Source organism: Sminthopsis crassicaudata, chromosome 2 (genome assembly GCF_048593235.1).
Source record: "Sminthopsis crassicaudata isolate SCR6 chromosome 2, ASM4859323v1, whole genome shotgun sequence".
NCBI lineage: Eukaryota > Metazoa > Chordata > Mammalia > Dasyuromorphia > Dasyuridae > Sminthopsis > Sminthopsis crassicaudata.
The window spans coordinates 609,896,210-609,909,806 of record NC_133618.1 but is presented as its reverse complement, the minus strand read 5'-3'; the positions used below and the strand labels follow the sequence as shown (position 1 = coordinate 609,909,806).

The 13,597-nt window shown below is 32.1% G+C and overlaps 1 protein-coding gene across 10 annotated transcripts in view; it reads right to left on the bottom strand.

Annotated features, from left to right (window-relative positions):
• LCOR (ligand dependent nuclear receptor corepressor) overlaps positions 1-13,597 on the bottom strand; it is a 124,616-nt gene that overhangs the window by 56,044 nt on the left and 54,975 nt on the right. For 5 of the 10 annotated variants that reach the window (XM_074295959.1, XM_074295962.1, XM_074295968.1 and 2 more), the window contains 2 exons: positions 905-970; positions 439-518 (listed from right to left, as the gene is read on the bottom strand). The exons of 1 other annotated variant lie outside the window; for it this stretch is intronic. In XM_074295959.1, the coding sequence (XP_074152060.1) occupies positions 439-518; positions 905-970 (146 nt within the window). Of the gene's footprint in view, positions 1-438; positions 519-904; positions 971-3,074; positions 10,568-13,597 lie in introns of those variants that run through there. 4 more of the 10 variants (XM_074295969.1, XM_074295966.1, XM_074295967.1 and 1 more) reach the window with 2 other exon arrangements.

Below are 13,597 nucleotides of genomic sequence, written 5' to 3'. Positions count from 1 at the left end.
TGAAGTAGTATATAATATGCATTTTGGATTGAGTATCTTGTTAACTTTTGAGTACTTGGACAATACAAACATAAATTACTATTCTGTTTACAAAGAATATGATTATTTACCCTATAAATTATATTATTTAGACTAAGGATGTTTATAAATAGCTGTACAATTCAAATTTAAAATAGTGACTCTTCTGCCTAGTTGTCTATTTAGCTTTATTCAGTCACTCATCTAAATGAAGCAATGCTGGCTGGCACCTAAAATTATCAGAAAGAAAATAATGGACAGATTATCTAACATAAATAATGTATATTAATATCTCTAAGAATACTGGATTATATACACATTTTACATATAATTATGGGTTGATCTTGCCTTTCCACAACTAAAAAAGTAAGAATTTTTAAAATTATACCAAACATGAAGTTCCATAAGCTTCATAGTTACCTTTACTTTTTCCCTTCTTAAGCAACAGAATAGACAATTTTCATTAAAAGTCCAATCAGAAACACCTTCAGGTTCACAGTCTGTAAAATTATATAGCAACAGCAAATTACTTATGGTAACAAATATGCTTAAAAGCAGTTTAAATAATTATTTACTACAAAGTAAAATAATGCTTTACCTTAAAGTGCTAAATTCTATATTAGCACTATATTTGTATTTATATGAATGTATAATTGCTTTACGTAAAACCATTTTTGTCTAACATTCATGTCCATAGCTTTAAAAGATATATGTATGCATGTGTGTACCTGTGTATGTGCACTGTGTATAATTTTAATCAATATGGAACTGTGAACAAGAGGGGAGGGGAGTGAAGAACAAATCACCAAGGTAACATACATTGTCTGGAGACTAGCATTTCTGTTATTAGGAAAGCAGAAGGGGGGGAGGGGGAGAGACTGAATACCTTTAAATAAACTGAGATCTTTTAATAATCCAGGTCCAAACAGCCCTTCGAGGATACTTTCAAACCCTAAGAACAAAGGGGGAAAATGTTAGTGTATCTCCAAAAATGTACAATAGTAAGTCTATAATAACTACAATGTATATTTATCTGTTGCTGGGGGTTGGGGTAAAGGGGGAGGGGGGGAGAAAGGACTTTGTCTTCTAGTACTAAAAGATCCCTGGGTCACTTGTGAAGAAATGAAGTATGATAAGCTTTAAGGATTTCTATACCTTTATCAAATATTCCATATAAACCCCTGCTCCCCTACACACACACACACACACACACACACACACACACACACACACACCCACACACCCCCACACACCCCCTAGACATTAGTAGAAACAACTTAAAAATATAAAAATTCACTGGTGGCTCCATATCCAAAGGAACATTTTTCCAAAAATGTCTTGATATTTCTTATATTCTACAGATTGGATTTCTCACAACCTAGAAACTAAATTTCAAAAGATTGTCTCTTTTCTGTTTGTTCACTATTGCTCTTCTATCCTATTAAGCAATTCTGACCCACTGGCTAAATCTAAGTAGATACTTTCTAAATTACAGACAAAAATTAAATTTTAAATTTAGCAATGAATGAATGAAAATTTTCTATACTGCTGAATAAAATAACTAATCAATCTCAGAAGAACATCCCTGCTTTTTCTTCATACAACAATCATCTAACATCTTTGCTACAGTCAATCACTAACCCATAATTTCTGAGAAAAGAAAGGTTCAGATTAAATCTGATCACAATTGAACGATGATAATCAGATCTTCAAAACCAAAACACCAAGGATACCCAAGAGAAAATAAAAAATTTTAAAACCACAATATCCTAGTACTATCACATGGTCATGTCTAATGAAAAAGACTTATTCACAGAAATTCAGAATATACCAGAAAGAATGTTTCAAATGATAGAATCTGCATTATTTGTATGGAAGGTACACAGGTAAAATTCCATTACAAAAAATACAATTACAAGGATCAGTTTTATGTTTTTATATTTTCTGTGAGACTTATCTTAGGTAGATATAAGCAGAAACAACTTCCATCAGTCTTCTTATTTAGCCTGATTGTTTCCAAACCTTTCCATAATAGGCGCTGCCTTCTAGTTCTACTACTATCTCAAGAGATCAAAGTCCTTTTTATTGTCCCTATTCATTGCTTAAATCTCATTCTAGTGACAATCAGCTCTACTTCCTAGACGATTTCTAGCTGTCTTTTCTCAACTCATTCAGTGACTCCCATGTATATCTGACACAATGATGACAAATGAATTTCATATTTTTTACATGCAGGTCTCATCACTGTAAACAAGCTTCAACCCACACATGCTCACCTTTACAAGGCTCTCTGAATTAGTTGCAACTTTGATTCTGAGAGTCCCAGACATAAAGAATTGCACGCGCATGCGCTCACACATACACACATTTAAACAGAGATTTTTATTGTCACTAGCGTTTTGGGACCATGGAAAGAATGTGAAACATCTAGAATGCAATGTAGAATAATGTCTTACTAGACAATTTTAGGCTCAGCAATATAAATGTTAGAGAAATAAGTCAGGCACATGTTTTTTTTTTAAATCCACTTCAATATGGATTGTAGAACAATCTCTTTCTGGTTATTGTAGATTTTACTGAAAGATTTTCTATGTTCTTTTCCTCATCTCCTGAATTATTAGTGTACCCTTAATACTCTGAAGTGTAACTTCTGATCCCATCTTTAATTGAAAATGTTTTCTCCAGTTACTAAGGACCTTTCATTGTAAAATCTAAGGATCTTGTTCAACATTCATCCTTAAGCTCTCTGAATTTTTCTGACACTGCTAAATCACATTTTTCTCTTCAATATTCTCATTGCATATTTTTATAGCTTCTCTAACCCATTCTCATACCTACTTAACTACCTCTCTTTTTTTAGTATCTCTTAACCAGGCCTCATCTCTTAATGATGAGTCTCATCCCTAAAGAGAATTTATATCTCAAGGCTCTGTCCTTGGTACCTTTTCTTTTCTCTATCCTTTTTCACTTGATAATCTTAACATCTACTCTTCTACATAGGATTCTTTTCACAGATTTATCAGCCGTAATTTCTCTTTTGATCACCAATCTCTTACCTGTAACTGCTTAGATATCTTGAAATACAGATAGATCTTAAGCTTAGCATGTTTGAAAATGGACTCATTTTTCATGTTTTTTATTGTTTAAGTTTCATTTTATTTGCAATCCTGAGTTTTTCCCTCCTTCTTCCCCTTCTCTCACCGACTAAGAAAAACAAGAACAAAACCTGTTATAAATATGTATAGTCAAACAAGACAATGCTGTCATAATATGCTTCAAACCACACTGAGTCCATCAGTTCTCTATTTGAAAGATGAATAGTATTTTCAGCATGATTCCTTTGGAATTACCGTTGATTATTGTATCGATCAGTTATGAAGTCTGTTGCAGTTAAATATCATTACAACATTGCTATATTACAATATTATATTATGTATACAGTTTCTATGGTTTTGTTAATTTCATTTTGTATCTTCCCAGGTTCTTTCCCCCCTCCTAAAAACATCCCCTTTGTCATTTCCTATAACATAATAGAATTCTGTCACATACACATAACTTACTCAGTCATTGCCCTAATTGATGAACATCTCCTAAGTTCCCAATTCTTTGACAACACAAAAAGAGTTGTTATGTTTTTGTTTATATGAGTGCTTTTCTTTGTACTTTGATCTTTTTGGGGTATAAATCAAGTAGTATTACTGAGCCAAAAAGTTTGCATATTTTTATAGCTTTTAGGCCCAGTTCTAAATCTTTCTCCAAAACGGCTGGCTAGCTAGCTCCCAGCTCCAACAGAATGCATCAGTTTAACTATTTTCCCACGTTCCTTCTAGCATGTGGCATTTTCCTTTTCCATCATTTTGCCCAATCTGATAGGTGTGACATGAAGCCTAATAACTATTTTAATTTGTATTTTCCTCATCATTAGTAATTAAGGACTTTAAAAAATATAGCTATTGATAGCTTGGATTCCTTCCTATGAAAAGTATATCAATTGGGGGAGGCTCTTATTCTTACAAATTAGAATCAATGCTCCTATATGAGATTTTTATCATAGAAAAAAACTGCAAAGACTTTCCCCCTCAGTTTTCTGTTTTTCTCTTCTAATTCTGGTAATGAACTCTTATGTACAGCTGTCACAGGTAATTTCTTCTGTTTCTCCAATTTGTTTATACTCATTTGTAACTTGTCTTAGTATATAGTAAGATATTGATTTATAGCTAGTTACTCTCACACTGTTTTCTAGTTTTCACACCAGTTTTGTCAAAATTAGTTCTTGTTTCAATATCTTGGGTCTTTGGACTTGTTAAACACTAAACTATTGTATTAACTTACTTATACTGCATAGCTAATCTGTTCCGCTCATCAATCTCTCTCAATATCCTACATAGTTCTAAACTGTTTTTTTTAAATCAACTAAAGTTTTGTAGTAAAGTTTTTGAGATATGTCTCATCCAAGCCCTCTTCCTTCCCACATTTAATAAAATTAATTCCCTTAATAGTTTTTACTTCTAATTTCTCCAGATTAATTTATGATATTTTTCTAGCTCTATAAAGTTCTTTGGTAGTTGAATTGATGTGAAACTGGATAACCAATAAAATTATGTACGTTATCATTACAAATTATCAAGTACAAATTATGTATGTTATCATTTTATTATATTGCCTCAATCTACCCAGAACCAATTAATATTTCATCATGAAGACCTGTATTTGAATAGAGTACTTTATAATTATATTCATATATATAGTTCCCATGTATCTTGGAAAGTAGACTCTCCAACATTTTTGTATCATCTTTAGCTATTTTATTTTATTTTCTCCCTGAAGCAAGTGGGATTAAGTGACTTGCCCAGGGTCACACAGCTAGGAAGTGTGAAGTGTTATCTGACACAAAATCTGAACTCCCATCCTCCTTACTTTCTCTATCCACTACACCACCTACCTGCCCATCTCTATTTTAAGCAGAATTTTTCTGTCTCTTCCTGCTGGATTTTATTGGTAATATCTAGAAATGCTGATATTTTATATGGGTTAATGCTACAACTTTGCTAAAACTGCTCATTGCTTCAATTAGATTTTTTAGCTGATTTCCTAGGGTTCTCTAAGTAAATCATCAAAAAATGTGTAAAGAGTGGGATTTATGTATCATATGACAGAGGAGAAACAAGTGTAATATAGCCTTACATAGAAGCATATGAATGTATATGTGTGTGTATATGACTATAGGTGTGTGAGTGCAAATAATTATATCTTTGCTTAATTGTAGCCTTTTGGGGGAAGGTAGGGAGAGAAAGAAAAGGGGAAGAAAAGAATAAAATAATAAATGTACAGCAGAGAAAGAAAACCTACAAGGAAGCAAAGATGGACAGCTCTGAATATAAAGTATACTAATTATTACATAAGCTTTCTTGAAATGAAAATTTCTTTCATATTCTGAATCCTCTCATGTCCTATAGTGCACCTAGCAAATTTTTTTCTTTTCTGCTTTTTTTTTTTTTTTTTAACATTGCATCCAATAAATAAAAAATAAACAAATAAATCTAGGGGTCATAAAAGGAAATTGTTTCAGTAATTCGTTCTTTGACCCACTTACTTTATTAGGATTTAGTTTTCTTTTCTTTTAAATTAATTTTATAATTATAACTTTTTTTTTGACAGTACATATGCATGGGTAATTTTTTGCTACAACATTATCCCTTGCACTCACTTCTGTTCCAAATTTTCCCCTCCTTCCCTCCTCCTAGATGGCAAGCAGTCCCATACATGTTAAATATGTTATAGTATATCCTAGATATAATATATGTGTGCAGAACCAAATTTTTTGTTGCACAGGAAGAATTAGATTCAGAAGGTAAAAATAACCTGGGAAGAAAAACAAAAGTGCAAACAGTTTACACTCATTTCCCAGTGTTCCTTTTCTGGGTGTAGCTGATTCTGTCCATCATTGATCAACTGGAGCTGAATTAGATCTTCTCTTTGTTGAAGATATCCAATTAAGATGTAGTTTTCAATTAATTTTTTGAATTTTGCCACAAAGGTTTTTTTTTTTAAATTAAATGTAATTGTCATTGCATTATGCTATTTTGCATTTGTTTTCATGAAGTTTTATATACTAGATGGGCAACTTTTACCAAGATACCATACACAGGTAAGAAATAGTCTTTCTATTTCCACCCTCAGGATCTAGCATTTTCTAAAATTCTATACAGGCCCTTCATTTATTTTTATTAATTTATCTAGTTGAAGGCTAAATTGAAAAATTACAGCTATATTCTTTATAGTTTATTCTTCCTTCCTTTAACTAGTTCAGATGATAGATTCTGAGCGTTGCCCATTCACCCCCCACTTCCTTCTTCTTGTATAGACTTCTATTTGTGCACTTGATTTAATACCTTCTCCCTTTCTCCCAGTGTATTCCTCTTCACACCCCTTCCATTCTTTAGATTAAAATCATCAAAACATCATAAAATCACACTGAGATTCTCTAATTAGATTCCTTGTGACAAATAATAAAGGTTCTGTGAGATCAAATGTATCATTTTTCCCCATGTAAAAAAGTATATACTTAAATCTCTTATGATAGAGCAAGCTCATGTTTCTCTTGACTGTGATTGTATGTCAACATTTCTACTCAGCTCTAACCTTTTTTAAATCAGAAATGATTAGAAATCCTTAATTTCATTAAAGGTCAATTTTTTCCCTATAGAATTATATTCACTTTTATTGGTTAAATTATTCTTGTGTATAAACTTAAATATTTTGCTTTCTGAAATATCCAACTTGTCATCAACTTTGTGATGGCTTGTACTAAATCATGTGTGATCCTGACTATTGTTCTTTGGTACTTGAATCTTTCCTTGTTGGCTACTTGCTGGATTTTTAATTTGATGTAAAAGCTAAAATTTTAGCTATGTTTCTAGAATCTTTTATTTTGTGGTTTCTTTCAGGAAGTAAACTAGTAGAGTCCTTCTATCTAAGAGATCTAGGCAGTTCTCCCTCCTGTTCCTCCATTATTTCTTGAAATAACATTTAGGTTTTTTGGGGGGAAGGGAAAGGGCTAGGAGAATCATGGCTTGTAGGCAATACAGTGATTCTTTAAATTATTACTCCTCAATATGTTTTCCAGGTCAATTTTTTGTTGAGAAACCATATATTTTCTTCTGTTTTTTTTTTTTTCTCCCCCAGTCTTTTGATTTTGCTTTATTATTTCTTTTTTTCCATTTCTCATGAAGTAATCAGCTTCTATTTGGTCAATTCTAATTTTCAGGGAGTTATTTTTTTGGGTAGAGTTTTGTATTTCTTGTTCCAAGGTTTTCTTTTCATATTTTTCTTCCATAGCACTCATTTCTTCACCTATTTTTCTCATTTTTTAAAGTAATTTTTTAGCTCTTCTTTAAACTCTTGCTTTAATTCCACCAGAAATTCTTGTGATCCAAATTCCATTTTTTTTTCTTTGAGATTTTGCTTGTAAATGTTTTCAAATCTATTTATCTAGATTTATATTGAGCTTCCCTGTCAGTATGGAGGGAGTCTATATTTTTTTTGGGGGGAGGGTGTTTTTTGGAGGGGTTGACTATTGCAGTAGTCTTCTATTTTAGTCTATCTTTCTCAACTTCATCCTCCACTCAGCTGATAAATGTATCATTCTAAATCTCTATTAAGCTGTCACATTTAACCTGACCTTGTCACTTCTTTTCCTATATACAATAAACATCAGAGGCTCTCTTTTACCTCCAATATAAAACATAAAATCCTGTTTGGCTTTTAGACCCACCTCCCAACCATTGAAGTACTACAGTAATTAAGTCACAATAACCACCCTGCAATTTTTTTCTACTGATTCCAAGCATTATCACTGGCTATCACTCATGCCTGAATTCTCTTCCTCCTCATTCCCACATCCTTGCTTTCATCAAGGCTCAGCTAAAATTATTTTTGTAAGTCCTTCCTGATATTCCCTTTAACTCTTTAATTATCTGTAATTTATCCTGTGTATATCTCCTTTCTATATAGTTGCCTGCATGATTTCACTCCCATAAGACTGTGAAGTACTTGACTCAGGGATAGATTGTTTTGAAGGTTTTTTTTTTTTTGGGGGGGGGGGTTTCTTATACAGATCTTCATTGCTAATACAAAGATTTTTTGCTAGCTATGTAGTTCTCATTTGCTCTTTGTATGTTTTTCATATTAATTCTTCAGGGATTATGCTCCTGCTTTTGTTCTTAAATGCTTATTGAAATGAACTGATTCAGTATGAGATCATTTATGTCACTTTCATGACAAATGTTTTTGCTGAGGATGCCTTCCTATTTTACATCTTGGTTGATGTCAATATTTAATGGATTACTGAACAGTTATCACCAGAGTTAAGTAGTTTGTATAATTCTTATGCACACATGGAAGACATTATATCTGAGAAAAGAGCAATCAAGACTGCATCTTGTTCTGAATCAAATGAATTTTTAATACCAGCAGAAACAGAAGAACTTTACTACTCTCTACACCTTTCACTCTACTGTAACAAAAATCACCGGTAAAAGCCAATTTATTCTTTTCTTCATACTTTTACTAATACTATCAGTATGTCAATATGTTCTTTTTAAAATTTTTAGATGATAAAGGCAAATTGTTTATATCTATGTATTGACATTTTTGTTTGAAGCAAAAAATCATTTTTTCCCCTACACTCAGAATCTTCTCCTACCAGTTGTCTTTAAAATGATCCCTGAGTACTTTAAAAACAAATTATCATCACTATAAAATTTTTCTGAATATATCTACTTAAATCCAGATATTTTCTCAAGTTCAGGAAAAATCTTATTAGGAGCCATTTCTTCATTTGTAGTAGAATCCAAATATAGTTAATCCAATAAGTGCAGTCTGTATAACATATAAGTATGTATGCAAACTAATTTTAAATCTGCAATTAGTTATCATACGAACACAAACAAAAGAAAACTTTTAAAAAGAATTTTTAGTCTTTAGGCAAAACCAAACGAATTATCCAAAGACAAAACAAAATGTGACTCTTCTATGTCCTGTTCCAAGCCAAGCCTATGCAAAATTTGGCTACCTTTCCAAACCCTGATGTGCCATTATTATTTTTTAAAAAAGTAGTTATAATCCTTATGTACCTAATTTTGATTGTACCTGATTCATTTGTCATCATCTCATAAAAATCTATCCAAATTTCTTGCATACTTCAGATTTGCCATTTCATGGCATCAAACCATTTCATTATATTAACTATATAATTTATAAGCCATTTTCTAATAATTGAACATAAGCTAGTTTTGTTTTTATTTTGTTATTGCACATTGAGTATGACTATTTCTGTATGCAGATAAGAATTTATTTATTTTATGATCTGGGGGGATAAAGTTGGGATAAAATTCTAGCAAGTTCTAACTTATTAATTAAATATTCAAATTAAATATTCAAAATGTTTGCAAAAATCTATGTTAAGAGTTAGCATCTTTGGGGACGGGGATGAGAGAGTACACTAGCCTATTTAATCAATGCAATGTTTAGCTGTTTATAGAATTTTGTTTTCTGAATATTGATATACAACCCAGTAGAGTACTCTACCATGATCCTCTCTTATAACAAAAAGTTAGAATTTAAGACATCTCATCACAACATTCACTACTTAAAAAGCAAATGCTAAATTTAATACAATACTACATAGAATGCTTGCCTATTCATGTATGCATAAAACAATGAAAAAGTTTCTGTGTTGACCTTGGGCAAATCACTTAATTCAGTCTAAATTTTTTCATCATGAGTGGGTTGGACTATGGCTTCAGAGGTTTCTTCCAGCTTTAAAGCTGTGATTCTATGAACTTTCTTCTTCACTCTTGTTTATTTTTAAATGTGTTATTGAACTTTTTTTAAAAAAAAATTAACTACCTTACTACTTGTCCACCCTAACACTCTCCTTTTCCCAAATAAAAGGCCTCCTTTATAATAAGTATAATTAAAGGAAAAAAAAAAAAAAAAAAATTTTCTTCATACATTAGCCAAGTCTGAAAAATATCTCATTCTTCTTACTTCAGCAACATTTATTTTTAAGAAAACGCTATTTTAAAAAAGTTGTCTTTCTTAAACTTGCGGGCTGAATCCAAATTCTACATTTTCCCCATTATGCCACATTTACTGTTCTTTCATTTGGAAAACTATATAATTTCAAGGAACCTCCCTAAGTATATGTCCTATAGATTTAAAATCCAGTATATCCAAAAGGTAACTCATTATAATTGAACTTTTCCCTTGAAACCTACCCTGCCATCCCCATCTCTTGACCTCAGAGAGAAGGGGCAATTTCATTCTTGTTGTTATATCTCAATCACCCAGCAACTTATATGGAAGGTGCCAATAAATGTTTATTGATCTAATAAAGACGTTCTCTCCTAGCTTTAATATTCTATAATTCTATGGTTGAATGATACAAGAAGGGATAGAATAAGCAAAGTAGATTAGACACAAGGAACTCAAAGAAAAAACGATACAGAACACTGAGAAAGAATAAAAAAGAGATTCCAAGAAGAGTAAGAATTCTATTAATTATACAGAAATGATCAGAAAAGCTAAAGCTCAAAAAGTGGTGAAGGGGAAAAGGTCAAATTACCTGATTCAAGAAGAAAATTAAAAAATTCCTAATATTACGAGCAACAAGATTTAACTATAACTTTTCTCAAAAGAGGAAATGCATGGATTATGATAGCCTTCATGTTGGTTATACATGCAAAAATACATTTAAATCGCTTTAAATTTTGTTGCTTGGAAATTGTGCAATCATATTTTGCTAGCCCTCTGTTCACTGATGTTAATATTAATAAAACTGAACAGCATTAAATATTGGATTTAGCAGTTGCATAGCAACAGCAGAACATTTTATGTGCTATGCTTGACATTAACAAAAGGCAAATAAGGAAAGAATGAATGTATTCAAAATTTATACAAGGGACTCCACAGAACAGCCCTGAAGGGAAGTTCAGTAACAAAAAGCTATAAAGAACAAGAGACTGAAAAGGACCACCATATATACAGTAACAAAATATCTTTTCAACAAGAATTTCTATAGAATCTCTCTAACACCCCATAGTCCTTATATCTACCCTCTCTTCATTCCAATTTATTCTTATCCTCAACACATTTATCTTCCTAAAACACTATTTTATCAAAACGTTATTCCCTTCAACACTTAAAAGACAAACCAACCAAAACCAAACCAAAACAAAACAAAACCCAAAAAACAAAACATTTTAATTGTTTCCTACAAGAAACATTGTCCCTCCTACAAGAACAAATTTCTAACTTTGGCAAACTCTATAATATGTGGCCAAACTATCTTTAAAGACTTATCCCTATGTTCTTTAATATAAACTCCTTGCAGCTTCCTGGTTTTTGCTCATGTTTTCCCCCTTCTACAGCTTTACAACCTTATTCATCAGGCCTGAGCTCAGTCCAAGGCCTTTTTATTCAATGAAGTTTCCTTGGAGCCCACATTATCTCCCTACTAACTGCTACATTTTTACTTTCTGTGGCATTCATTTAGCAAGCAGTACTACACTACAATGTGTATTATATTGTTTTTTTGGAATAGTTATTCAAATTTTATCTTTTTTGTGAACAACATAAGTCTTTTAAGAATATAATAAAAGTTTCTTGCTTTTCTCAAAAGGCTTTACATTCTGATTCATAATTTTATTGCTCCTGAAATTAGAAAGATTAGGAATATTAAATTTCATATCCAAAATATACTGGGAATTGATGCAAATATTTGCAAGAATATTTCCCAACAGGAAGCTTTCAAAAAAAAAAAAAAAAAAAAAAAAAAAAAGAAGAAGAAGAAGAAAGAAAGAAATACAGGCTGCCAAGAAAAGTATGAAAAATGCTCCAAATCACAATAAGGGAAACCCAATGTAAAAGATTTCTGAGATTCTATTTCACATCTTCCAGACTGCCAAAGAAAATAAAATAGGAAAGTGACAATTGTAAGAATGGGGTATAAAGTAGGGCACACAAATGCACTATTGTGAAATAGCCCAATCAATCATTCTGGAAACAATTTGGAACTTTATCTCAAAAGCCACTTACACTGAGCAAAACCTTTGACCCAGCCAAAAAAAACACTGCTGGGCCTATATCCCAAAAGAGTTAAAAACACAGGGAAAGGACTTATATTTATGCAATCATATTTGTAAGAGTGCTTTGTAACAAGGGACAGGGAAACAACAAAAAAAGGTGCCCATTATTTGGGAAATTTTTAAACAGATTATATCATATTAATGTAAAAAAAAAAAAAAAAAAAAAAAGCAACAAGCCATAAGAAATGAAGAAAGAGAATGCATTCAGGAAAATAAAACAAAAAACAACTGAGGGAGATTTGTATGAACTAATGTAGTGAAGTAAAATAAACTCGGGAAAAAAAAATCTATACAAGTTAAGAAGCATTTATTAAGTATGTACCTATGTACTATGTATCTGGTACTATGCCTAAGGGAGAAAAAAAAATTCAGTTACTGCTCCCAACTCACCCTCCAAGGTACCACTACCAAAATGATTTTTCTAAAGAGGACGTATGATCATTTTATCTCTATTAAACAAACCTATTATCTTTAAGTCTTCTGGTTTGGTAGAACTCAGTCTGGGGGAGGAGGGGAAGGGCAGAGGAAAACAAGCAAATAATTATACAAAATACATAATTATACAAGAGATAATCAATGGATAAAGTGAATCAGGAAAAGTTTCTTGTATAAGGTAAGATTTGGGAGAAAAAAAAAAAAAAAAGCCAAGAGGTAGAGATGAAGAGGAAGAGAACTTTAGGCATGGAGAACAGATAATGAAAATGCCTACTTGGGAGATGGAATTTTGCAAGCAACAGAAAGGAGGCCAGTGTTACTAGATTGCAGAGTATGTGGAGGAGAGAGTAATGTGTTTTAAAAAAAAAAAAAAATTGGAAGGGGCCAGACTATGAATGACTTTAAAACTCAGAGGATTTTATATTTGATCTTAGAAGTAACAGGACCAACCTAAAGGCCACCATAACACAATAATGAAAAAGAAAACCTACCCAAATTATGACTCAAAAAAAACTTATGATGAAGCATATGTCCCATTGTTGGAAACAAAATTCTGAACCCTAAATAAGGAGGTAGTGAATAAACAAACTTGAGATGAGTGAAGCAGTTTAAACTTTTAATGCATTCTTGCAGGGGGCAAATGTGTAATTCAAAATGAGGACACACAGAACCAAGATTATACCCTTCTCCCGACCACAAAGTCCCTCCTCCATCTCCCCAATGGTTGGAAGGATGAAGCCAACATTCTTTCCTGATCCTTCTATAGCATACATTCCTTAATCTGTCCCCTCCCACTATATACAATGTATGACTATTGAAATGAGCCTTAGCTCTTCCTAGGGAGGAGTTAATATTTATGAAGCAAACACGAAGTACTCTAGTTAAGCTGTAACTAGTTCTGTCAGATTTCAACTAGTTTCAGGGTTCCCCTGCTTCCTTTCTCTGGATAACTTCTGGTTCCACACTCCTGTTTTCCTCCATTATATCATCACATT